Source organism: Siniperca chuatsi, linkage group LG22 (assembly GCF_020085105.1).
Source record: "Siniperca chuatsi isolate FFG_IHB_CAS linkage group LG22, ASM2008510v1, whole genome shotgun sequence".
Taxonomy (NCBI): domain Eukaryota; kingdom Metazoa; phylum Chordata; class Actinopteri; order Centrarchiformes; family Sinipercidae; genus Siniperca; species Siniperca chuatsi.
This window is the reverse complement of record NC_058063.1, coordinates 23,336,138-23,363,280: the sequence shown is the minus strand read 5'-3', so window position 1 is coordinate 23,363,280 and position 27,143 is coordinate 23,336,138. Positions and strand designations below refer to the sequence as shown.

The following is a 27,143-nucleotide window of genomic DNA, read 5'->3' as shown; positions in this document are numbered from 1 at the left end:
GAAAGTTTGTAGCAGTTAACAGTTGCTAGCTAGCTTGACTGTTAGCCAGTTCATTTGATTTAAAAAATATATCCGAAGATGATATTTCCTCTTCTGTTCTTGTTGATTAATGCGGTTACCTCTTCTCTGGAGTCCTTTCTGACGATTATTTGAAGGTGACGGTGTAGTCCCTCATTTGTCCAGGAGTGTTCCATCGTAGAAAAGGTTTCAGTCGTAGTCATCTGGACACTGTTTTCAGAATCAAGATGTTTTGGCTCCAATCCGGAAGTCATTCTCAATTGTGAAAATGGTCTGCGAACTCAGAAATTTAAGCTACTCTGTGTTGCTTAAGCCCTGCCACGGAGGAGTCTTCCTGAGTGTCTGCTGTTTACGTTTATTTTTACAGAGCATATCAATACTGTGGACCCCAATATCAAGTTCACACAAGAGGATGCCAAAGAGAACCGCCTGGCCTTTCTTGATTGTTCTACACTCAGAGGAGAGGAGGGTAAGCTCCAGATAGAAGTGTACAGGAAACCAACACATACGGATCAATACTTGCTCTTTGACTCACACCATCCATTACAGCACAAGCTGGGTGTAATACGGACATTACAACACAGAGCCCAAGAAGTGCCCACCGGCTCAGAGGGTAAGAAGAAGAAGGAGGAAAGGCATGTCCAGAATGCTCTCTCAGCCTGTGGTTATCCTACTTGGGCTCTCAACAAAGTTAAAAGAGCCAAAAAACAGGACAAAAGTGTAACAGAACCAAGAAGGAACAGTGTCTCCATCCCTTATGTATCTGGACTGTCTGAAAAACTACAAAGGATCTTTAGACAGCACGATGTTCCTGTTTTCTTTAAACCAGGCAACACTTTAAGACAGAAACTTGTTCATCCTAAGGACAAGATGCCCACACAAAAACAGAGCAATGTAGTTTATTCAGTTCAATGCAGTGAGGAAAACTTCAAAGAACGGTACATAGGTGAGACTAAACAGCCACTTCACAAAAGACTTTATCAGCACAAACGACACGCTAACTCAGGATTGCAGAGCGCCGTGCATTTGCATCTAAAAGCTACAAACCACACATTTGAAGACAGTGAGGTGAAGATTCTAAGTAGAGAGAAGAGTTGGTTTGAAAAAGGAGTCAAAGAAGCCATTTTTGTGAAAAAAGAAAACCCCTCAAACAGAAATGGTGGTCTGAGATTGAACTTGCCAGCCGTTTACCACAGTGCATTAACACCATGGTCAAGCCAATCATATGCTAATCAGGTACATAACAGTGATGAGGGAGGTGCAGCCAGAAAACAATAGGCCTGATTACTGATTACTGGGCCATCATGGAAACAAAAGAAGGTCAGTTTCAGGTGAAACTAGGCAGGGTAAACAGCAGACACTCAGGAAGACTCCTCCCTGAGGGCAGGGCTTAAGCAACACAGAGTAGCTTAAATTTCTGAGTTCTCAGACCATTTTCACAATTGAGAATGACTTCCGGATGGGAACCAAAACGTCTTGATTCTGAAAACAGTGTCCAGGTGACTACGACTGAAACCTTTTCTACGATGGTAATTTTGCAAAATGTCCCACTTTTTTAGGTCCACGTTTAAGATGTATTCAGGAGCTAATCTTTGGTGCAGCTACTCTCATGGAATTTTTCAACCTCACCTGTCAAACAGTGACCACATATTTTGTTTTGTTTTGGTTGCTAGGATTTTTTGTGTCACTCTCTCTCAAACAAACAAATTAACAAACCAAATGAAGCTGACTGGAGCAGTTTGACCAGTCTGATCGCTGGATTGGCCACCACAGCATGACATCGGGTTGGATTTTTCCAAAAGTTGAGTCTGTTTAAACTTTTCCACCCCCACCGCTGCAGCATCAATGCACGTGACTGGTATTTTCACCTCAGCCTGTCTGAATCCAGCCTTCACTCACTCAGTAAGTCAGGGACTGTCCGGCCAAACAAGCAAAGCAACCTATACCCACATTTTACAACAATGTATGTGACTTTGTGTCAAGCAGCAATTTGTTTTTTGTTTTTTGTAGAAGTAGTCTTGGAGGCCAGGGACAGAAAAGAGGGATCTCAACAAAGTACAACAAAGATCTTCTCCTCCACCGCTGTTCATCCAGGTAAGTTAAACACTTAACGTCCTGTCCCACCATTATGTCACTTTTTGTTTGTTGGCTATATCTGGCGAATCTCTCCCTCATTTGCGTAATTTTCAACTTTATGCAAATTAAGCCTTGTAATGCCAGCGGAATCCCACAATGCCTTGCGAAGCCAATTGCGAACTTTGCCTTGCATCACGTTCAGTGGGTCTTTACTGCAAAGCTTTAAGGTTTATTAGCCAGTCAGCAGAGATTAACATGTCACAGGGCTACTTAAGCTAAGTCAACCAGTAAATGCAGATAAAAAAAGTCCATCTTCAAGTTGGTGTGCATCTCACTTTAATGCAAAGCAGCAAAATCTTTTTTTTTTTTTTACGACACACAGTACACAGTCCATCTCTTAATATTTAAGGATAATCCAATGGTGAATTTAGGAGAAAGCTACAGAAGCAAATAGACAAAGTGTAGTAAAATAAACACCTAAATGTGTATTTTGGATGTTTTCTTTCCACTAGTCTGAAAGAAGACCAAATCTCAAAATTGACCAGTTTTTGAAAGAAAAATGTTTTTGCCTGTAGTGTCTCGCCTCATTCAGCATATTATCTTTTATCACTCTTGTCTCCAGTTCACATGTAGTTTAATCTTCTGTATTGTGAAAATATTGGCCTTTATCGTCACTGATATTCCTTCTGTGGAGATATTGAAGCTCTGACTGACTGCTGTGTTTTTCTCTCTTCTGCTGGGATGATTTATTGTTACAAGACACATCTGTGTGTGTGCTGTGCTGACACAGATACTGTATGTTGTACTGACCAAACACACAAACATCTGGTGGATATGTGATAGCGTGTATGTTTGCACACTCACCTGTCTTCGTCGTCAGTCTCATGTGTCTTTAATTATCTGCTTGGCTGTAACACTACAGAAGGGATGAAGCTGTCAAATATGGTTAAATACAATAGATTTTCATATGCTCTGTATCTGTAAATAACCTTTTTATGCAGTGCTACCTTTCTCAAATCCTAAAAAAAGTCTATTACGATTCTGCAATCGTACAAACTAGTTCTTTTCTAGCGTAACCCGGCCTCTCAACAGCCTCTCATCAACCAGTTTGAAACTGAAGATTCATTTCATTTGAATAGTTGCATTTAAGATTTATGATGGATTATATACACATGTAGAATTTAGGGTCGCCTAGAGAAAAAGAAGTGTTTGAATTATGTTTTATTCTTAAAGCAAATGTTTTATTTTAGGAGATATTGAAGTTTACTTTGACTGCATTTGTATTGGGCTGCTGTCATAGAGCCTTGTTAAAATGTCAGACTGAATCAGGACGCTGTTGTGTCGATGCCATCGCTGGATCAATTCCAGTGAAATGAAACAGAGTTATTTTTCCTCACTTTAAAAAAAACAGCTAGAAACTCACCTTCTTTCTTTGCTTTAAAGTCCTGACAGTATCGGACAAGTCGCCTGCTCCCTGAAGTAGTAACATGTCTGTCTCTCTTTATTAAAGGTTTTCATCATCTTTAATATCATCTCCACCATTAAGATGCTGACTGTGTCACTGTTTGTTTGTGCCCTGATGGCTCTGACTCCCAGCTGCTGGTGAGTATTTACTGGCAGTGCTGAAGTGTAACTAAGTACATTTACTCAAGTACTCTACCTGAGTACAATTTTTAGTTATATGTATTTTCTATTTTCATTTTCTGAGACTTTATACTTCTACTCCACCACATTTCTGTGTGAAATACTGCACTTTATACTCCACTACATTTAATTAAGTACTTTGCAGATGCAGATTTTACATACAAAAAATATGATCAACAAATAAAATCTCTTCACTGTCCTATCAAAACCATGTATCTCGAAAGTGTCAAACTTTTCAGGAGCTTTTCAACTTTGTGAAACTGCATTTTTAGACAATCTAATTGGTTTTTTAATTGTTTATTTAGCTTAAGAAGTAGGAGACGTTTCTCAACCCATAAAGGAACATTTCATCCTTCAGTTTAGAAAAATTCAGAATCACCAAATTTGGAGATAAGTACATGGGACAGTGTTGCTGCATTGTTATACATTAGATAAAATGAACTCTGCTTCACCCAGCTACAAGATTAAAATGTTGCTTGCACATGAATGCATCAATAATTGTAATCCAATAATATACTATATTATATTAGCCCCTGTCGGAGGGTTCAACTAAACCAAACGCTGTCTGACGCTTTGGGAAACTTTGAATAGGAAGATCCATTAGAGGTTTGGATAAGATCGCTCTTGTACCATCTCACATTATGTTTTGGAAATTTTCACTAGGTACTCTCCCAATATTTACAATGTACAGTATTTAATGGTATTATAGCTGAAGCTCTCTGAGATTCAGGACAATTATACCCAATCAAACAGGAAACATGACACAGACCAGCTTGTTTCAATGCTTGAGACTTTTAATTTTGTCTTTTAAAGACAAAGAAAGAACAGTTCACTCTGCAGAATAAAGTTGTGCTTAAAGCATTATTTTCATAACACATCCAGTCTGCCCTTATTAGAGGCCTCAGAGACAATCCAGCTCCAGTTCATGTCACTTGTTGCTTCGTTCCTTCAGTAGTGTTACAGCGATAGAGAAGAATAAAGATGTGAAATGAGATATAGAGCCTTCAGGTTATATATGAGACTGTGGTGTAAAGAGAGACGAGTTTCCAAGCAGACACACAAACACAGGTTGATCAGTGTTTGTGTTTTTGACAGGTACTTCATGCCTTTATCAGCGTTTTCTAACACAGACAGAGGGTAACTGACGATCACACGACACGTCATCCCAGCATTTCTGACCTGTAAATACCAAAAACACAGTGGTCTCACATCATTATGTAGACAGATCATTCATCCTGGGATATCCTGTCGGTTTGAACAGCACCACTCACAGTTAAACTTTAGGCTGTTGTCATCACTACCTCACAGTTTTTATAGCTGCATTAATAGGTTACTAATCAATCTCAAAACCAATACTCAGTATTTTGTAGTGTGTGATATAATGCCATGCATTGGTAACATTCAAGTGATTTCATAAAGCCAAAGATATTTTAATTGTTTATCAGTCATTTGTCTTTTATATTCATCCTGTTCCATTTACACCAATCGTACACTGAGCTCTCAAGGAAAATACGGAGTTAGAATTTACCTGAATAATTAATTTGTAGACAGTTCTGCCAACGATCGTTAATAGGCTCTCCAGGACACCAGTTAGAAAAGTAGAAACCCGTTCCATCACTCCAGAACCAAGATCCGTTCTTTAATACAGAAGAAATTATTGTACGTATAAGAGTCAAGACAATAATTCTTTAATTAAATAACTATTATATAATGATGAATAATATACCTCTTCTGCATCAGACCCTCCAATCCATGCTTCTTTCTGATCACGAGTGATCCTCGCTGTTATATTCTGAATCGCACGGTACTCCTGAATGTTGTGCACAGATGCAAGGTTTCCACCCAAGACCAGACAGTTTTTCTACAGCGGAGAAAGAAGAAAACTCTGTACACGATGCCAATTAACTGAGTGTAGAAAGTAGTGAACAGAATAAACGTAGTGTAGAAGCCTCACTGAATAAAGATAATCCTGATTACCTCAGCCTGAGGCCAAGTCATGGTTCGTGGAATGTAGAGGAAACAGCGACCATTGAGCTCAGTCCAACCACCAGGACAAGATGTGGACCTCTTGACAACATGACCCTCTGCTGAAGTCAAACAGACAAGAGTGGATAATGAGTCCACAGTAGTCTTTCTGTTTGTTTACAGGAGAACATCATGACAAAGTGTATTTTAGTGCAATTCCGGAAAAGTACCCACTGACCTGTTGAGTCGGTAGAATTTCCGGCCTCTGCGGCTGGACGAGCTGCACAGTTTGACATAGCAGTTACTGATTTAAGTTGTCTGCTGTTGTCATTGTGTGTTTATGAATGCATTCAATTTCTTTCTGTGTACATGCAGTAATACTCATGTCTCATAAATTAGATTTACAAATGTACAGAAATATGCACTCACCTTGGACAATAGTTCCCTCTGTCCCAGGTTCATCCCCTGCGCCTGGAAGAGCAGGAAGGACATTTTGACCCTCCAGTGAGTTAATTTCTTCATCTACCCTTGTTGCCGTGTACAGACAAATGTGCATAAGCTCTTGCTCTTTCACACTCACTCACATATGGATTAAAACTCACCAGCAGCTGTGGTCAGAGCCATCATGGCACAAAGAAGTGCAGACACAGTCAGCATCTTCATGGTGGAGATGATGCAGATGTCAAAGATGATGATTACCTTTAATAAAGACAGACAGGGACGTGTTAGTATTACTCCTCCAGGGAAGAGACGACCTGCAGTGGCAGTTAATTCAATATATAATGACAGTTTGTAAGCAAACCTGCTGCAGAATGATCTTCTCTTCTTCCTTGTCAGCGTCAGTAGCTTCAGTCGTCCTGTGTGGAGGTGCTGAACAGGAGAAACACCAGCTCTTATATACAGTTACTTCTCGTGCCGTCCCTCACACAACCAGGAACTAAAGACACGCACACTGAAAACACACAAAGAAACTCAAACTAAAATACACGTCAACAGGCATCATGTTCACCATGATGTTTGCATAATGTTTGTAACCAAAGGAGCTGTTTTATGATGACTAAATAAACATGCAAGTTAATTTTCATTTAAGTAAGTAAAGCTTTATTTTTATACCACGTTTTAAAACACAGTGCTTCACACATGCAAGAAAATATAAATGAATAAATAAAGTAAATATAAATTACAATATAAAAGACAGGGATGGAGATCTATATAAAGGCTTGTCTATAAACAGTAGGCAATTTGGGGGGGACGAGGGGGGATGCCATCCCCCTTGTTAGCAAAATGACCAAAATCCGTCCCCCTTGTTAACCTGCTCAAAAGATGCTCTGTGCTTTGTCTCGTAGTGGCGCTTCACAGTGTTGTTTTTAATAATCACCACGATCTCGGATCATATGAGACACACTGGTTTTGAGCTGCCTGTGGGAAGATTGAACATGTAAAAGTCCATTCTGGATTAAAAGTCTACTGCTGGGCTATCCCCCCTGTTAAAAATGAACAAATTGCCTACTGCCTATAAAGATGAGTTTTTAGAAGCTGCTTAAAGAAAAATATAAATGAATAAATAAAGTAAATATAAATTACAATATATAAGACAGGGATGGAGATCTATATAAAGGCTTGTCTATAACCAGTAGGCAATTTGAGTGGGGCAAGGGGGGGATGCCATCACCCTTGTTAGCAAAATGACCAAAATTTTCAGCAAGATTCAGCAAATCTGATAGTTTGGGGAAGATGATTCCAGAGGGTTGGGGCTAAAACACAGAAGGCGCGATCACCTTTTGTTTTGAGGTTGGAGCAGGGGACGGATAAAAGGCCGAGATCAGGGGATCTGAGTGGTCGAGGAGTGGAATGAGGAAGGAGGAGATCAGAAATGTAACAGAGGGCGAGGTCATGCAGAGACTTACAGAGTTCTTCCAGGGATCTGCTGTAGCCACTCCTCCAGTTTGGGGGTCACTGCCCCGAGTGCTCCGATGACCACGGGCACCACTGTTGCCTTCACCTTCCAGGCCTTCTCCAGCTCTTCTCTGAGCCCTTGGTACTTCTCTAGTTTTTCATGTTCCTTTTTCCTGATGTTGCCATCGCTTGGTATCGCCACGTCAACCACAACGGCTTTCCTCTGCTGTTTGTCAACCACCACGATGTCAGGCTGGTTCGCCATTACCATTCTGTCAGTCTGGATCTGGAAGTCCCACAGGATCTTGGCTCGGTCATTCTCTACCACCTTTGGAGGTGTTTCCCACTTTGACCTCGGGGTTTCCAGTCCATACTCAGTGCAGATGTTCCTGTACACTATGCCAGCTACTTGGTTATGGCGCTCCATGTATGCTTTTCCTGCCAGCATCTTACACCCTGCAGTTATGTGCTGGATTGTCTCAGGGGCCTCTTTGCACAGCCTACACCTTGGGTCTTGTCTGGTGTGGTAGATCTGGGCCTCTATTGCTCTGGTGCTCTGGGCCTGCTCCTGTGCAGCCATGATGAGTGCCTCTGTGCTGTCCTTCAATCTGGCCCGCTCTAGCCATTGGTAGGAATATATATATATATATATATATATATATATATATATACGTTTCCAAACTTTGACTATGGTGTTACATGAAAAATAAAAAAATATAACATCCAAACGTCACACATCTTTGGTTTTGCTTAATGGTGCCAGCATGTGGACATACTAAGTCATGAAATATGACTGACACCATTTCACTTAGAGAACGTTAGAGGACTGTTGATAAAACATTGCTGCTGCTGAAATGTATAACGTCCTCTAAGTCATGTAATTTTATCCACAGGCATGAATGCCACTGTCATTTTGTATTTGTTCTATATCATTTTCATTGTTTGGAAACACATTCATGTTTGCTACACTTGACTCAGGAAACACCACTGTGAAAGTCCAGCCAGCCTTGAATTATGTTTTATTTTTTATAGCACTGAGCAAATGTTTTCTTTAGGAGATATTAAAGTTGACTTTGTATTGGGCTGCTGTCAGATGAGCCTTGTTCATCATGTGAGACGGAATCAGGACGTTGTTGGGCGACACCATTGCTGGATCAATTCCAGTGAAATGAAACAATGAGTCATTTTTCCTCACTTAAAATAAAACTAGCTATAAACTCTGATATCATCAGTATCCGCATTAGTACAAGGCGTCCCTGAAGAACGTTAAAAACCCCTCCCCCGGTCCCTGTCCCCCGCCATATCTTTTTTTATTTTAATCCTGTTCAGCACTTTGGTCAACTGTGAGTGTTTCAAATGGGCTATATGAATAAACTTTGACCTTGACCTTCCAGTTGGTTTCCTATAATATTCTGTATAGTGTCCTGAAAAACTCAACAGCAACATCTCTTTCCAGAAATCATGACCCAGTTACTCCACGGACCTTGTTGTGAGCGGTTTCTTGTAGGAACTATCAGTAGAAAGAAAATAGTTCCTACATGAAACTGCTCACAACAAATCTGAGGATTATCTTGAGTAACCGGGTCAGATTGAGTTTTTCAAATGTATTCTGTATATAGGATAGACATCTCTGCGGCCGATATCTCCAAAACTCTGCAACTCACACCAAAACAATCTAGATGAAATATGTGTTTTTGAGGTGAACTGTCCCTTTAAGAAGGATGCTCAGATCTGTACTTCATCAAGTGCAGTGAGCACTGAATTTTGATAAAAACGCCCTGAAATGAAATTTAAAAGAATAAATGACACCAACATAAAAAATATTTAACTATCTTATTCACAGTAATTTTTGTTATTATTTGAAATCCGACATTAAGAGTAATAGACAGTTTCAAAGTCAACACAAAGAGATGTAGAAAGAGATTCAAACATTATGGAATTACAATAACTGTTAATTTTTTGTCCACAGAGTATTTTCCCAAAAGTCCAGATGATCCCGAAGACTTTTGGGAAAATACTCTGGGGACTGACGAGACAAAAGTTGAACTTCTTGGAAGGTGTGTGTCCCATTACATCTGGCGTAATAGTATAGTAGTACATTTCATTAAAAGAACATCATACCAACAGTAAAATATGGTGGTGGTAGTGTGATGGTCTGGGGCTGTTTTGTTGCTTCAGGACCTGGAAGACTTATAAATGGAACCATGAATGCTGCCGTCTACCAAAAACTCCTGAAGGAGAACGTCCAGCCATCTGTTCGTGACCTCAAGCTGAAGCGAACTTGGGTTCTGCAGCAGGACAATGATCCAAAACACACCAGCAAGTCCACCTCTGAATGGCTGAAGAAGAACAAAATGAAGACTTTGGAGTGGCCTAGTCAAAGTCCTGACCTGAATCCTATTGAGATACTGTGGCATGACCTTAAAAAGGCAGTTCATGCTCGAAAACCCTCCGATTTGGCTGAATTACAACAATTCTGCAAAGATGAGTGCGCCAAAATTCTCAGAGACTCATATTTAACTCACATGCTGTCCATTTCTTCTGATCCTCCTTGAGATGGTTCTACTCCTTCATTGGAGTCCAGCTATGTTTAATTAAACTGATTGGACTTGATTAGGAAAGGCACACACCTGTCTATATAAGACCGTACAGCTCACAGTGCATGTCAGAGCAAATGAGAATCATGAGGTCGAAGGAACTGCCCAAGGAACTCAGAGACAGAATTGTGGCAAGGCACGGATCTGGCCAAGGTTACAAATGAATTTCTGCAGCACTCAAGGTTCCTAAGAGCACAGTGGCCTCCATAATCCTTAAATGGAAGAAGTTTGGGACGACCAGAACTTTTCCTAGACCTGGCCGTCCAGCCAAACTGAGCAATCGTGGGAGAAGAGCCTTGGTGAGAGAGGTAAAGAAGAACCCAAAGATCACTGTGGCTGAGCTCCAGAGATGCAGTAGGGAGATGGGACAAAGTTCCAGAAAGTAAACTATCACTGCAGCCCTCCACCAGTTGGGACTTTACGGCAGAGCGGCCCGACGGAAGCCTCTCCTCAGTGCAAGACATATGAAAGCCCGCATAGAGTTTGCCAGAAAACACATGAAGGACTCCCAGACTATGAGAAATAAGATCCTTTGGTCTGATGAGACCAAGATTGAACTTTTTGGTGTTAATTCTAAGCAGTATGTGTGACCTCTTCCAAAGTGCTCAGGACCTCAGATTGGGCCGAAGGTTCACCTTCCAACAAGACAATGACCCTAAGCACACAGCTAAAATAACAAAGGAGTGGCTTCGGACCAACTCTGTGACCATTCTTGACTGGCCCAGCCAGAGCCCTGACCTAAACCCAATTGAGCATCTCTGGAGAGACCTAAAAATGGCTGTCCACCAACGTTCACCATCCAACCTGACATGAGAAGACTCATGGCTGTACTAGCTCAAAAGGGTGCTTCTACTCAATACTGAGCAAAGGGTCTGAATACTTATGACCATGTGATATTTCAAATTTCTGCATTTTTTTGTCAAGATGGGGTGCAGATTGTACATTAATGAGAAATAAAATGAACTTTTTTGATTTTAGCAAATGGCTGCAATGAAACAAAGAGTAAAAAATTTAAAGGGGTCTGACTACTTTACGTACCCACTGTATAGAGATAGATATCTATCTATCTATCTATCTATCTATCTATCTATCTATCTATCTATCTATCTATCTATCTATTTTTTCAGTTAAATTAGACTTATTATTTTGTTTTGATTTCCTTGTTATATTTTCTGTTTCCAGCTGAAAACAGAAAAACTGAAAAAGGAAATAATGACTCGTTTTTTTGTTTTTCGTTCGCCAGATTTAATGGAATAATTGAACGATCGGATCGGACCTATAAGAAGTATCTCCAGTCACGTGGCTCCTGTGGTGATTTGAAGCTGGCTGCTTCCTGTCGCTGCTGATCCTCGTGGTGTCAGCCATGATGACATATTCATTTCATTCATTCACCGCACCTCTGAAACTAAACCTACACCCTTGCATAGAGGACTGATAATCGGCTCCACACAGAGAAGTGGGCTGAACTGATGATCACAATGCCAAACCGCCTGAGAATTTTGGAATCAACAAGTTGGAGAATTCGCGGGAAACGGTGAGACTGTTTGCTGACTTTGTTTAATGCTGCTGCCTCCCAGAACACGAGCAGGCTTGTTCAGATTAATTCTCTCTGCAAAGACTTTGAGAACAGAAGAAGTTTCCAGCAGCCTCAGTAGTTCATACAGGAAGTCACAGAAATATTTACACCCTGTTAGTTAATAAAATATTATCAGACCAAGATTTAACTCCCTCTCCAATAACTGCTTTCTGAATTATGTTCTGTATGATAGAATATTAAATTATATCTGTGATGATAATGACAGCACTCATTATTTTACTATTTAAAATATTATAGTTAATTTAAATGTGCTCAATCATTTATGATCATTATTGTATCAAATTTGTAACATTTGAATCTACATGAAGGTCATACTACTGTAGGAATAAAATTCTGTGGGATTATAACTGAATTTAGTTTTTATTTATATTTTGGAAATATGTATAATATGAGTAAAACATACATAGGAAATGTCTTTAAAGTAAAAGTAAAGGTTGTGCAGTAATGTTTATCTCCTTATAAAAAATAAATAAACACAAATACTGTTAATATGATTTCACAGATGTAGGATTATTATTATCAAGGCATCATGAGAGTCGTAGTAAATTGAATCCTCATATTTTACTGAGCAGTTCAGTAAAAACTTTATTATTTGATTTAACTTTGCAGTGTTTGGACAGCAGTCCATTGAATGGATAGTTAATGAGTTTTTAGGGTGATTATTATTATTTTTTTTTTTATGAAACTTTGTCTTCTTGTTGGGGAAGTGACTCAACTCTAAACCACAGTCGGTTTCTTCTCCAACAGCTGCTCTGACTTTCACTTCCTGTCATTCACTCTTTGTGTTCTGCATCTGAATATCTGCAGCAGAAACTGGAGAGTTTAGAAGCTCTTATAGTTTGGTGGCTCTCCCTCACATTAGTACCTGCCAGGACTGCATTGACTCCAACATGAAGACTTATAAAGTTTTTATTCCTGTTTCCTGTCTTATGTGTCTGTTGAGTTCACAGCTCGGTAGTGAGATAAGACACTTCTGACAAGGAGGAGAGGGACATCGTCAACCATTTTGTCTGATTTCAGAACATCTGTCTGAGGAAGAGGCATGAGTTCTCCACAAAATGTAAAATCACTTTTACTGAAAGTGCTTTGTATTTCTTCATATTGTTTTTTTCATTTCAGGATAGATTTAAATACTCTTGACTTTAGATATCAACATTATGATTTGATCTTCTTTCTTCTTTGTTTTAAATAGAGCTATGAAATTAATAATGATAGCAAGAATAAAAAGGATAGTTTTTGGCTAACTGGATGGATACAAACCTGTACATGCAGTGTAGGAATATAAAAGATATGCTTTGTTCTTGATACAATTCAATAGACAATATGGGGTTCCCAACTCAATACAACCAAAACAATACAACATTAAAGAGGTGACTGGACTCTCTGCAGTACAAAGTATGTAATGAGCAAACATGAGGCAAAGCTCACGGGACTGATACCAAAGAAAAAGTAGCTGGTTAAATAATGTGGGAGTGGGCATTTTTCTGAGCTTGATAAGAAGCACATATAATAAAATAAAGTGTAAACTCTGTATAAAGATGTAATAAATATATTGATTGTGTAGTAATTAACTTTATACATATATTGCAATAAAAACCTAATACAAAATAAATTTGTTATTTAATATTTCTAGTCTTTAGCAACCTTTAACGAACACCATTTCCCATAAACCCACAGACGTTTGAGGATTTAACATCGTGGCTCAACAAACAAGGCGAGCGTCTGTGGTTAGTTCAGACCTGTCATGAAGTTTTATAGACAGATTAAAAATAAGAACCTGGAAAGTGACTTTAGAAGAGAGCGTTGGTGAATTTTATGGATTGAGGATGGATGGATGGATTTTACGGAGTGCCCACACTGCATTTTCATGGGAGCTGTAGTTTTTTTTGTGTGTGTTTCAGTTTCTAATAGCAACTGCTTTAGTGGAGCTGATTTCTTTGAGAAGACAGAAAGTAAATTCTGGGACCTCACTGAATGATCGCTAATGAGAGATTTTATTAAACTATAGAAGCTAGTGGAACAGAGGCCAGACAGGAAGTGATGTCATGACTTTAGCTCTATATAAGCATTTTATTCAGAACAGAATCAGCTTCATTGTATGTGTAAACCAAGTAGGTTTACACATACAAGAAATTTGCTTTGGTATTTTGATGCAAAACAATCATGTGTGCTGCAGTATGGACTCACACAAACACGGGGTTGTTATCTTAAAACCATTGGAGTGTCCATGTGGCCCACTACTGCAGAGACCTGAGTTCAGTTGTCAGGTGGGAAGCCAGTGAGGGATTATGTCCTTGTTTATGCACTGGGAACTCCAGCTAGGCTTGTTTTTCGGCTAACCTTATTTCTTTTCTAGGCAGGAGAAATATTTAATAGATTTTTGAAACCAGAGATGAGCATTTTATCTTTGGTCCACCACTACACCTCACTTACAATATACTTTTTCTCTGTGTGTCTTTGTCTGTCACTATAGAAACAGAGAGGCACAAAAAAACACAGATCTCACCGCTGTCAACAGTGTGACAAAGAGTTCCCTACATCACATCAATTAAAGATTCATCAGAGAGTTCACACTGGAGAGAAACCATACCAGTGTCAGGAGTGTGGCAATGGATTCATATCATCAGGACGACTAAACATTCACCGTCAAACATATCACAGTGAGGAGAAACCTCACTGCTGTCAGCAGTGTGACAAAGGGTTCATGACACCGGGAGCTCTAAAGCGTCATCAGAGAGTTCACACCGGAGAGAAACCTTACAGCTGTGAGCAATGTGGGAAAACTTTCTCAAGGTTAGATAACTATAGAACCCACCAGCGAACTCATAGTGGAGAGAAACCCTTCAGCTGTGACCAGTGTGGTAAAGCTTTCTCTCAGTCATGTCACCTCAGGAAACACCAATTCATTCACACTGGAGAGAAATCATACCAGTGTGGCCTATGTGGGAAAACCTTCGCTTGACTGGAAAGCATACCACCAACGACTTCACACTGGAGAGAAACCTTACCACTGCAGACACTGTGAGAAGTCTTTCATTACTTCATCAGACCGCAGGGTACATGAACGGATCCACACTGGACTGAAACCATATAGCTGTGAGGAGTGTGGGAAGAGATTCACTCATCTGAGTCATTACACAAAACACAGAAACATCCACACTAAAGAAAAAATTTACCCTTGTCAGTTATGTGGGCAGATCTTTATTTCCTACACTGCATACAAGAATCATGAACATATCCACACTGGAGAGAAACCATACAGCTGTGCACAGTGTGGGAAGAGTTATAGAAGTTCATCTTCATATCACAGACACAAGCTTGTCCACGCTAGACTCAAACCACACAAGTGTCAACACTGTTACAAATGTTTTATTTCATCATCCAATCTCTCAGAGCATCAGCATGTCCACACTGGACACAAGCCGTACTGGTGTGTCAAATGTAAGAAAAACTTCAGCTGGGCAACTCAGCTGAAGAAACACAAGTGTGTCTAAAAAAGTGTGGGATCACAAGAGTAAGCCGAGGCCTCTTTTCCCAATATGAGTTCTTTAACATTGAGTATCTGCTGATACCGAGTTTGATCTGATACCTATATTTACCTAAATATTGATTAAATATGTACGTCACACATTGTAATTACTGTATACTAATAAATTTATCATACCTTATTTTTCACGAGCTACGTGATCCAAATATTGAATTCAAAACAAATAAGTTCATAAGCTTAAATTGTTGATCAGATATCAATGAAAGCTTAAATGGAGAGTCTGACTTCTGAAACTGATGTGACGCGATCAGCTGATTTTACTAGAGAAGAGTCTCACTCTGTTGGAGTTGCTGGAACAAAACAGTTCACATGTGATTGTACAGTGGTCCAACAGATACAACTTTTATTCAGTTCCTCACAGAATGGACATTAATAAGTGACAGCTGATATGACCTGCCGCCAACGTTTGTCGTGGTCAGCATCGTCTAAACGTAAGAATCTGCGACCTGAACATTTTTATATTTATATTTTCATATACTGCTCTTTTTTGACAGAGAGAGGAGAAATAACAGATTTAATAACAGATTAATTAAGATCAGAGTTTCGTGAATCCATGTATTGTGTCAGTCTGCGTGTTAGAACTCAGAGTCTCTCACCGCTACGCCCAAATAATTTTTCACACTGTAGAGCCGACTTAAAAGGAGAGCAGCCCTGCAACACCAGCATACCGAGGTGGACAAAACACAGTAGAGTAAATAAAGGATCTGCAGTTGATCTGGTTTATTTTAGCAGATACAGAACCATTACAATCTGCCCGGATCAGCCATGATACAATCCTTAGGATCAGCTCGGAACATCTCTAATGACCAATTGAGATCATCCAGTTTTTCTGTCGAGAAAGTGTTTTTATCTCAAAACATGCCTGAATGTGCTGGAAGTGGTAGGAAAAGGCAAGAATAATCAAATTGTCTTCTCATGTATGTTGTGTTAGCAGGTGGCGAGGACGGCTAGGTCATCAGCAAAGTCCAAATCTTCAAGATGTCTGAATGCCTCTGGGTTTAACTGCTGTGGTTTGGGACATGATCCAATTAAGGGTGTAGAGGTTCCATGAGAGGATACAACCTTTTCTAACTCCAGACTGAACAGCGAGCCACTCCGAGTGTTAATGAAATGCTCAGATAAAAGATGAGAACTGGTGGGACTCACTCCGTATCTTCCAGAGTGTGCTCCAATCCATGAAGAGGGCTGTTTCCATTCTTAACACCACTCCAGCATGTTTCTCAAAGTAAAGATCGTTTCCATACTAATGTGTTGGGAGCACCACAGATCATACCAAACTAATTTCTCCAAAAATGGACTGTAAAATGACCTTTCATAGTATTAACATGTTTAGTTATTGGAACATGCAAAAAGGCAACTTTTAGTCTCAACGTAATGTAGATGATAGCTACGCCATCTTAGGTTTACTCCCGTAAACTGTGACAGGAATAGTTACACTACATGTGCTGTGTTCACACTGGAAAAGTGGCACAATAAAGTATACTCAAAGCAGACAATAGGTTGACGTTAACACTGTGCGGATTCTCTCTTATTATTCTCACTCAACTGTCTTCAACACAGTTTCTTTCCAAGTTTCTATCATGTTTCAGTTTTGCTGCATTTTGAAGAAAAAACAATCGATTAAAAACGAGAGTAGAAACAAAAAAAAGATTACATTTTTTTATTATTCTTTCAGATGTAAACACTTATGGAGGTGTTACAATTACTTGCCTTTTTTTACTTACTTTACTTGCCTTACTTTTTTAACATAATTTTCCTGCAATTATCAAGTGTGCTTTTACAAATATGTTTAAAATCGTGTATATTTTAACATCTGTTAAGGCTTATGTTTGATTAGGTTTTTGTTGTTTTCAGTAATCTGTCTGTATGATACACTGTTATACTGGTTTCATTCTTTCATGTCTTTTTCTTTTGTTTTGTGAAATTCCATAATAATAATAATAAAATAAAAATAATAACTTTGTTTTTATAATCATTATTTACTATTTTAAAACATCAAGTTATGAAAGCAACATTCATGATTTTCTGAAAAGATTGTGTTCATAAATGACTTATTGATGCAGTTTTTAAACATCTTCAAATGTTGAAATGAGGTGATTAATGTTTATTAATTTTCAATATATTAGATCAAGTTTATGTCCACATTATTTCACTTTTGTCGCATTTTTAAACAATTTTCAAAATTTACAGGATGCATACAAAGATACGTGTCTTTTCACCCACCCGTCAACTCAGACAAACATGATGACAAAAGAAAATTGGACCATCTCATATTACAATAATTTGGTACATTGAACATCAGTAACATATTTCATTGTACCAGGTTTGTTTTTCCCATGAACATCAATGGATTTCCCAAAACTTTAATAAACTAACTCCAGGATATCCAGAACTGTGTCTATTTTTCTCTTTGCAGGAAACTTTCTGTGCACTCCTGGGGCAGAAAATCATCTGTTGATTCAAAAGGGGGAACTGCAACATTTTGACGAGAGAAGAAGGTTCAGACTCTTAAAGATTCGAACATGTACTTATATCTGACTGTTTTTATAGTCTGGTACTTAGGTAAAGGATCTGAATACTTCTTCCACCACTGGGATAGAAAAAAGTGTTTGGTGGTGAGCTGCAGGACGAGGTCCTGACAAAGATAAAGTCCGAGTCCTGACGAGCCAGAAAATACAAAGAGAATAAAAACAAGGAACAGTGGCAGAGAGAGATAGTGACGGAGAAATGAGAAAATGAACTAATAAAACTCTGAGGGAAAACCTATCAACTGAACAATTTGATATAACACATTTGTGGAGATTGTGGTTTTATTTTGAAGGATTTGGACCGGAAATTGTAATCCTATCGCTTTTATTGTTGCTGACATTAGTCTGAGATGAACTGCGGCCTTCGAAGAATATACAGGAAGTCCCAGAGATATGTACATCCTGTCAGATCCACCTGTAGCGTGCAGACCGCTTCGGATTCACTTCCATGACGACGGACAATAAACAACAAGAAATCTGCTTTTCATAGTCCTCGAAGTGTCTGTCATAACGTTTTATTTGTATTCAATGCCACTGTTATAACAGAGGAGACAATCAGAGAAGGATTTGAGACCTTGCAAGTCATAATTATTGAATAATTATAGATACATACAAAATGTATGTCATTTAAAAATCATACGACCCTAAATTCAAGAACTTGAACTACTGAAACAGTTCAAACCTCACAGCTGCACACACGGAGGAAAAGCAACAGCTACACAAGTTTCCTTCAGTGACAAACCGTTGTGTGATTCTTTTAAGATGTTTTCTGTCGCTTCACAATATTAATATGTTATTAACCTGGAAACAAATTCCACTTTTGACAAACGTCATCAAGTTATAGCCTAATTAGGCTCTCCTATAATCTTGATTTATTTATATTTGTTTGTAATTATATATGTGTGGAAATGTGTGTGTATCTGGTATTGTGTTCTGTCCTTTATTCTTTTCATGTCTGCCATGTAAAGCACTTTGTAATTGCTCGTCTTGATAAGTGCTATAAAATGAACCTTTAATATTATTATTGTTATTATTATTATTATCATCATCATCATCAACCACACAACATGTGTAACAGGTTAAACCTTCATTGCACAACACGAGACTAAGTTACACAGAAAATTAGGATTTTCTACAAAACGTGATGTTTGCGGTCAAAAGAGCCAATCAGCTGTTTGATCAGGCTTCCCGTCATGCCCTGGCTCTCGCGAGGTTATCGTTGCCCACGCGTGCGTGACGTCAGAGGAAGCCGGGCTCAAATCGGGCGGAAACGGCATTGTTCGGGGATCGAGTCCTGTCGTTTCGGGCCTGTAGATGGTTTGTCTTGAGATGCTTCAGATGGCCTGTTGGTGTTTGGACAAAGTACCAACCGACCGAAGTGTTCAGACACGCTGCTTGTGTCAAATATAAGTTTCACACTCAGTTTAGCGGAGAAGGTTTATTCTGAAAGAGTTGAGGCGGAAGTGTTGTTGTACATGCTGCTAGCTTCAGACGCGACGAGGACTCAAACGGACGGCCGTTAAACGGGGCCATAACGCCACCGAGCACCGGTAACCGGCTTCAGACACGACGAGGACTCAAACGGACGGCGGTTAACGGAGCTGTAACGCCACTAGCACCGGTAACCGGCGGTCCTTCATTAAGATCTCCGCCTTTTAAAAGTTGTCAGCGGCCGCCATGTTGGATTGAGGCGTTAACGGCCGGCCTTCTTCACGGTGCCTCCTGCAGACTCCGCGCTGAGCTCCAGAGAGGAACAGCAGGTCTCAGGTGGGTGATTACCTGTCTGACTCTCACATGGTGTCAAAACGTTAGTGTCATGTTTTACAGGAAGGTGATGGAAACATGGAGGACAGATGTTACAGTTAAACGTGTGAAATATCAGCTGCAGTTCAGTAACCAGTGAACCAGAAGCATCATCATAGAGTTTCACCAAAACCTGACTATAGTTGTTGTTTTACAGGATGGGCTGTGCGCATGCGCAGTGTGGACAGTGTTTCCACCTGGGGCAAACGAAAGTAGCTAGCAATAGCTCAAAAAGTCGCCGGATGACGTCATACTCTCATTTTCATGCCGATGACGTCACCACGCATTCATTTGCATACAGCTTAGTGCGGTGAGGATCGGCTTTAATTTAAAACCTGTAAAAGAAGAAAGAGAAATCTTTGGCAAAATAATCACAAACTCAATACGGGGACATTGTGTATTTTAAGAAAAAAAAAATATAATAATTAAATATTCTTCAAAGTGAGGGAGGAGGAGGAAGATCAAACAAACATTTACATATTTACAAGCTGTAACATCCTGATCCCACGCCGACCGCCTGAGGAGGGAGACGCCGCTGGAAGATGAATGAATTACAATATAACGTATTTGAATATATTTCTCGCCTTGTCCCTGATGGTCTGAGGAAGTTGCTAAATTTGTCGCTTTTTTAGAAATAAAGTCGCTAAGAGGCTCTGAAAAGTCGCTAAATCTAGTGACAAAGTCGCCAAGTTGGCGATAAAACGTTAATACGTTCAGTGTTAAAGTACTGATGTACTGATTGGGCCAGAATGTAACATGCAGTATGCAAACAAAAGCTAAATCTACAGTACGCCAAAAATACCCGGATGGATGTATCGGACCAGTCTACCTCGCGTACTGTGTCCCACAATGCAAAGCGCTGGAACGGTCACAACAACAGGTTTTTTTTAATTTAATCTTTATTTAATCAGGCAGTCTCAACAACCGGTCACCCGGCGTCAAGCAGGAATATTACTGCTCTGTCCCTAATAACAAAAAGTAGAACTTAACGTCGGATTAAAGCTGTAATGTTCAAGTGTGGCTGTTTCCGGTCTCATCAGATTGTCAAGCCCCCTAAAGGCAAGTTGCGGTTTTGAGCTGTATAAATAAAATTAGATTTCTCATCACGTGTCTCTGTTTGTTCACAGCTCGTTGGTGTGAGTTGAGACGCTTCTGACGAGGAGGAGAGGAACATCGGCGACCATTTTGTCCGACTTCAAGACGGCTGACTGAGGAAGAGGAAGCATGAGTTCTCCACAAAAGGTGAAGGTTTTAAATCACTTTCACTGAAAGGGCTTTCAAGTGCTTTGTGTATTTCCTCCTGTTTGTTTTATCATTTAGCATATATATATATATACACTTCCAGCCCATACTCATGGCAGATGTTCCTGTACCAGCCAGGAGACTGTCCACTCGTTAATCGATTGTGTCCTGGAATCGAAATGTGTGAAATGTCCTGGAAAATTACCTCTAGATTTACATTTTGAATTAATAATCTGATTCTGCAAAGTAACCAATGTAGTAAAAAGTACAATATTTCCCTCCAAAATGTAGCAGAGTAGAAGTACAAAGTAGCATAAAATGGAAATACTCAAGTAAAGTACAGTACTTGAGTAAATGTCCCACTGATTTTAAAAAGTAGGCCTTCACAGGTCTTCAACACAACTGTTTTATGTTCTGACTCTGAACACAGTGTAGAAACAGAAACTGTTTCCCCAATTGTTTTTTTGCTAGTCGCCATTATTAGTTTAAGCATTTGCTACATAAATTAGCCTAGCGGCTAGCAGATTTTTCCTCTACTCATAGTTTAACAAATTACATATTTATACTTTTTCTTACTCACAGTCGGTTTTAGTCACTGCATCTGAACGCCGCAGCTGAATTTCAGCTTAACGTAACGTTAAAGAGTTGTCGTCAACTCCAGTAACTTAACGATCACTTCAGCTGTCTCTGATCTGCCCTCAGTGAAACGAGAGGAGAGAAAGTAGTGCCGGCATCAGTAAACTGAATTGGTAAGCTGGGAGGCATACAACTCCGATGGATCGGACAATTTGTATCCGGCTCTCAACTAGAACCGGGTCTTGATTCCCATCTCTAATATCAAGCAAGGATGGGAAAGAATTTCGCTTTCAAAAACTTCAACAATGAGTGTCCTCAGTTCCCAAACACTGAGTGTTGTTAAAGAAAAGGTGATGTAAAAGTGCGATTTGCAAATCATTACATTCTGTGTTTATTTACATTTTCCACAGCGTCCCAACTTTTTTGGAATCGGGGTTGTATTTGCAGCGTGTTTTCTAAATGCTGCATGTGATTGATGCTGTTTTCTTAATTTGCTTTTGTTTTGTATATTTACATGTCTTAAGTTGCAGTGCGTTGAGCTCTCAGGGCCACCGTAGAAACCAGAGATAATAACATTTTATCTTCAGTCCACCACTGATACTTTCTCTCTATATATCTTTGTCTGTCGCTATAGAAACAGAGAGGCACAAAAAACCCCAGATCTCACCGCTGTCAACAATGTGAGAAAGAATTCCCTACATCACATCGGTTAAAGATTCATCAGAGAATTCACACTGGAGAGAGACCGTACAGCTGTGACCAGTGTGAGAAAGCTTTCACTGCTGTCTATTACCTAACACAACACCAGCACACTCACACTGGAGAGAGACCATACAGCTGTGAGCAATGTGGTAAAGCATTCACTACTGTCTTTAACCTTAAACAACATCAGCACTCTCACACTGGAGAGAGACCGTACAGCTGTGACCAGTGTGAGAAAACATACAAAACAGCAAGTAATCTAACAGTTCATAAAAAAGTGCACACTGGAGAGAGACTATACAGCTGTGAGCAGTGTGGGAAAACATTTTCAAGGTCAAGTACCTATAGAACCCACCAACGGATTCATAGTGGAGAGAAACCCTTCAGCTGTGACCAGTGTGGTAAAGCTTTCACTAGTTCTAGTCATCTCAGGAGTCACCAGCTCATTCACACTGGAGAGAAATCGCACCACTGTGACCAATGTGGGAAACGATTCTCTCATCTACAAAGCCTTAGAGTCCACCAACGCATTCACACTGGAGAGAAACCGTACCACTGCAGACACTGTGAGAAGTCTTTCATTACTTCATCAGGCCGCAACGTACATGAACGGATCCACACTGGACTGAAACCATACAGCTGTGAGGACTGTGGGCAGAGATTCACTCATCTAGATTCTTTCAAGATTCATAGAAACATCCACACTAAAGAAAAAATCTACCCTTGTCAGCTATGCGGGCAAGTCTTCATTTGCTCCAGTTCATATACGTTTCATGAACGTATCCACACTGGAGAGAAACCCTACAAGTGCAAACACTGTGAGAAAGCATTCTCCTCATCAGTAACACGCTTAAGACACGAGCGTGTCCACACTGGAGAGAAACCATACAGCTGTGAGCCATGTGGGAAGAGATTCCGTAGTTTATCTTCATATTGCAGACACAAGCTTGTCCACGCTGGACTCGAACCACACCAGTGTCTAAACTGTGACAAACGTTTCATTTCATCGTCCGAGCTCTCACGGCATCAGCGTGTCCACACTGGACACAAACCGTACTGGTGTGACAAATGTAAGAAAAACTTCACCTGGGCAATTCAGCTGAAGAGACACAAGTGTGTCTAAACCAGATACCAAAACACCAAACCTGGACCCTCATGTTTCGTTAGTGAGTTTGTAAATGAAATTAAATCCAGAGAGTGGTAGGAAGTGATAGTAAAACATAAAAACAACAGAGTTGCGAAGTTGCCAGGAGAGTTTCATGCCGACCCAAATACTATAGTATGATGTGTTGTGATAAGAGTTATTATGTTTATGTTATTGATATCTGTTTTAACAAAAGTAATCCACTTAAGGAAATATATGGAGAGGCAAAATTGTAATAGTGTATGAGGAAATGTTGAAGCTGATGTACAATCAAATATCAAGTATGAACAAACAGACTGAAAGTACACTCAAGTCTCACTAACGGCAATGCTCCAAGATGATTTTAGGAGATTAGGTCTCTAAGATTTCTGTCAAAAACAAGAAAACATCTGACATTTGGATCATTGTGTAATGTCTGTAAACACGTCCTGCTGGATTCCCAGAAAACCGTAATGAGTTCTTGGAACATCACATAAACTTATTGGAAACCAGACGGGGTGGTAGGGGCGATATGGCCCTATAATAATATTTTAGGGTACTTATGTGATAATGATATACTTGACGATATATGATATATTTGTTTATTGAAAAATTATATGTAATATTTGAAAGAATACATTACCCTATTTATAGTAGGTTATTTCTTATTTCACCATTTTAATTCAACTTAATTATCCACCTTATTTTAGTGTTTACTCACAAACTACTTTAATCTCGCGTTTTGGACTTTTTCACCTATGAGCCGCGTGTGGAGGAAGCTTGTTGTTAATGAAGTCGCCTATTGAAATGATCAAAACCAACGTGGTACCGAATGACATTGGCACCAACGGGTGCACTCACAAGCTTTTACTAAACGGCGACATAACAGGAGACTGTTTCTCTGCAGAGCATGTATATGATATGTATTATCTTTGGTTTTTCTGTTACTCTGCAGACTGACTGGGCTTTTGTTATTTTCAATAAAAGTCTTTTGTTTGGAAGAATCTGTGTTTCGCTGCTGAATTCCTCATTGTCTACATTGTCTATACATTTATCTAGAGGGAAAAAATGAATTGCACATTTACTTCCAAGTCAACATCGATTTCATCATAAGTAACAAATTATCAATAATTGTCAGCTGACAAAACAACCTATTTCGTTGAATGGAGCAAAACAGATATAATTAATTATTTCCTCAATATTTTAATGGCGTTTTTGCTAACAACTATAGATGATGCTAACAAAGTAAAGAAACAACATTTTCATTGTGGGACGGTGATGAAAAAAGTTAGTCTGGAGCCCTGCTGCCGAGTACCAATTCATGTTAAATCAATCGTTGCCAAATTTGACTTGGAATAATCAGCAGAACATCTTAATAATTTAAAGCCATGTTAAAAGTCTATGTAACTGAGAAATGCAACTGCCTTATTCGAGCTGGATGAAGTCCCCTCCCTGTGTGTTCGATGTTTGTATTCCCTGTCGTGTTTTATTTCTGTTTAAACTGTAACTGGTGTGCTTCTCACGGGACTTCCTGGTTAGATAAAACCAAAAATGTAAACGTGAAGCGACATACTGTTGAGAGAGGCTCTGCTCCAAGGCTGGATTTTTAGTTATTAGTGCAAATGTCACTGTAAAAACACCAATAATGTCCAGCCACTTTGACTCTCTGTTATGATGATGTAAGTACCTGTGCTACCACACTGGTAGATTTTCGTGGGAGCTGTAGTTTTTTGTGTGTAACGAATGGTTTATCGATCGTACAATGGCTTAACTGTTAAAAACAGAGATAATGACTTATAAAAACAAGGTCTGTGGTAGACGCTCGTTTGTTTCAAACTATAGAAGGTAAACTCCAGGAACACGTTTCGTTTTTCCACAAAGACGGATGAAAGAAATGCAGATGATACACAGGAAGTGATGTCATGACTGACTGAAGTAATCAGTATCCATTGGGCCAATCACGTTCCTTGGCAATCTGATGCAGCGCCTCACGCTAATGACATCACTGAGCTGGCTCGCCCTCAGGAGGCGTGGTCACTCCCCCAGCTGCTCCTCTACATCAGTTTATATTACTATACCTTACAAACATTAGTGTGTGCACATATAATTGACCACAGTGTTCATTTTTAAGCCTTTAGTCCAGTAAACATGACATGCCTTGACCACACTCTGCAGATCATCTCAGAAAAGTTCCTCACAACAGCAATATCTTGTTTTGTTTTTTTTACAACATATAAGATATTTAATTGTGCAATAATGTGAATTCAGCTTAAAAAGAGCCATCATCTGATCTCGGCAGTATATTTGGGCTGCTGTTTCCTCTGAGGAAAACTCTCCACAGGATTCAAACTGAGAGTCCTGTATTTAAAGGGGATAACAGATGTTGCAGCGTATTCTGTAACTTTCAGCCATATAGAGCCGAAGTGAAACCAGGTTCGGTTCCAGAAATAAGAAAAGCTCATTCAAAATCCCATTGACATTTGTAATAATGCAAATAACTAACTAAGAGACTCTCAACATCAGCTTCATATGTTTAGATAAGGACGGTAGTTTTTTAAAAATTATCTGTGTGCTGTGTTTAGACTTGAATAGAACTGTTTTTGTTGGTCTTGACAGTCCTGCTATTATTTATGTGTATTAGTGCTCGTCACTAATATTGCAAATTGCTTTATCATTCTACAAAATTCTGTTGTAGAAGTTAAGGATTACAAGAAAACTGTAATTAAAAGCTACCAAAATTAGTTATTAAGATTTAGTTTAAGATGTGTGAAGGGTTTTGTTTCAGGTAATGCATAAAACTGGAACACAGTTCACTGCATTAAATGTTTTGATTATTATTATGTGAGATCTTAAAAAGCAACCCCCAATACTATTTAAAAAATGTTTTTATATATTTTCTTCCTTGTTCCTTCAGGACTAAACTGACAGACTGGAGTTAGTTGCTGTGCAGCTGTCACATTCAGTCAGAGTGTTTTTTACATGCGACCTCTGCACATCTAAACTGACTTTATGTTTAACTTTGTTGTTGATCTGTCGTCTCCATCCAGCAGCTGTCGGTGGTTCGTGGTGTTACCTTGGTTGAGGGTTCGAATCCGGCCGGGACGTAGCTGAAGCCGGCCGCTGTGCAGTCTCCAGGCTCCAGTGCTGTGACTGTTGAATGAATGGAACTGTAGGCTGCAACACTTTTGGTGCAAATTGCAGCAATCAGGCGTTAATTAAAAGTACCGTATGGTATTTTTTTGTACTTGGAACTCAAAAAACAACAACCTCCGACACGGTGTAGTCATAATGGAAGTCATTCAAGTCAGAAACTCAAGATCAAGATCTGTCTAGCCCTCATCTCTCCCCCTGGGGAAGTGAAAACCTCTGCGCTACAATAACAAATCCTGATCCTACTGAGACCAAACTGAGTTTTAATAACTGTTGTTAACACTGTTCACTTTCAGTCATTTCACCTGGCAATCACAGCAGGTCACAAGAGATTATAAAGCTCATAGTTAGAAAGTTAAGTATTTAAAAATAGTATTTGCCCGCGAGTCAGCCGCACACGCCGGCCACGTCATGCAGCATCATGTCGTTTGACGTCTGTAGCAAACACTGAAGGCGTCACTCAGACCAAAGTAGCAGTCGGGACTCAGTGGTGATGTGTTGGTAAAACTGCAGCTCTTCTAGAGAGTCGACACTTTAAGGATGAAAACCTTATGTCTGGTTAACTTCCCCACCTTCGATAACGAGCAGCTTCGCTGAACTGTTCCATTTAGTTTTGTACGTTTCTGTTTTTGCAGTGTTTCTCTGTCCTGTGTGCTCGTGCAGATGTTTTCTGTATTTG

General features: G+C 39.6%; 2 protein-coding genes and 1 pseudogene across 13 annotated transcripts in view; 2 read left to right on the top strand and 1 right to left on the bottom strand.

Annotated features, from left to right (window-relative positions):
- LOC122870181 (zinc finger protein 728-like) overlaps positions 1-24,318 on the top strand; it is a 48,663-nt gene extending 24,345 nt beyond the window's left edge. For 2 of the 5 annotated variants that reach the window (XM_044184133.1, XM_044184132.1), the window contains exons 2-3: positions 20,799-20,913; positions 22,124-24,318. In XM_044184133.1, the coding sequence (XP_044040068.1) occupies positions 20,896-20,913; positions 22,124-23,314 (1,209 nt within the window). In that variant the 5' untranslated portion in view covers positions 20,799-20,895 and the 3' untranslated portion in view covers positions 23,315-24,318. Of the gene's footprint in view, positions 1-18,999; positions 19,636-20,798; positions 20,914-22,123 lie in introns of those variants that run through there. The other 3 variants (XM_044184131.1, XM_044184129.1, XM_044184130.1) reach the window with 3 other exon arrangements.
- LOC122870205 lies at positions 1,472-17,261 on the top strand (annotated as a pseudogene).
- LOC122870305 (type-2 ice-structuring protein-like) lies at positions 4,515-6,752 on the bottom strand. Of its 8 annotated transcripts, none has more exons than XM_044184460.1 (8): positions 6,506-6,752; positions 6,306-6,402; positions 6,133-6,183; positions 5,942-5,983; positions 5,716-5,822; positions 5,465-5,599; positions 5,267-5,375; positions 4,515-4,917 (listed from the first exon to the last, which is right to left on the bottom strand). In XM_044184460.1, exons 2-8 carry the CDS (start codon positions 6,364-6,366, stop codon positions 4,850-4,852), a joined length of 573 nt encoding a protein of 190 aa, XP_044040395.1. In that variant the 5' UTR covers positions 6,367-6,402; positions 6,506-6,752; the 3' UTR covers positions 4,515-4,849. The 8 variants fall into 8 exon arrangements, with proteins under 8 accessions (XP_044040395.1, XP_044040394.1, XP_044040397.1 ...); XM_044184459.1 differs by having other exon boundaries at positions 5,716-5,825; positions 6,506-6,751; XM_044184462.1 differs by having other exon boundaries at positions 6,133-6,174; positions 6,506-6,745.
- Positions 24,319-27,143: the final 2,825 nt, after the last annotated feature.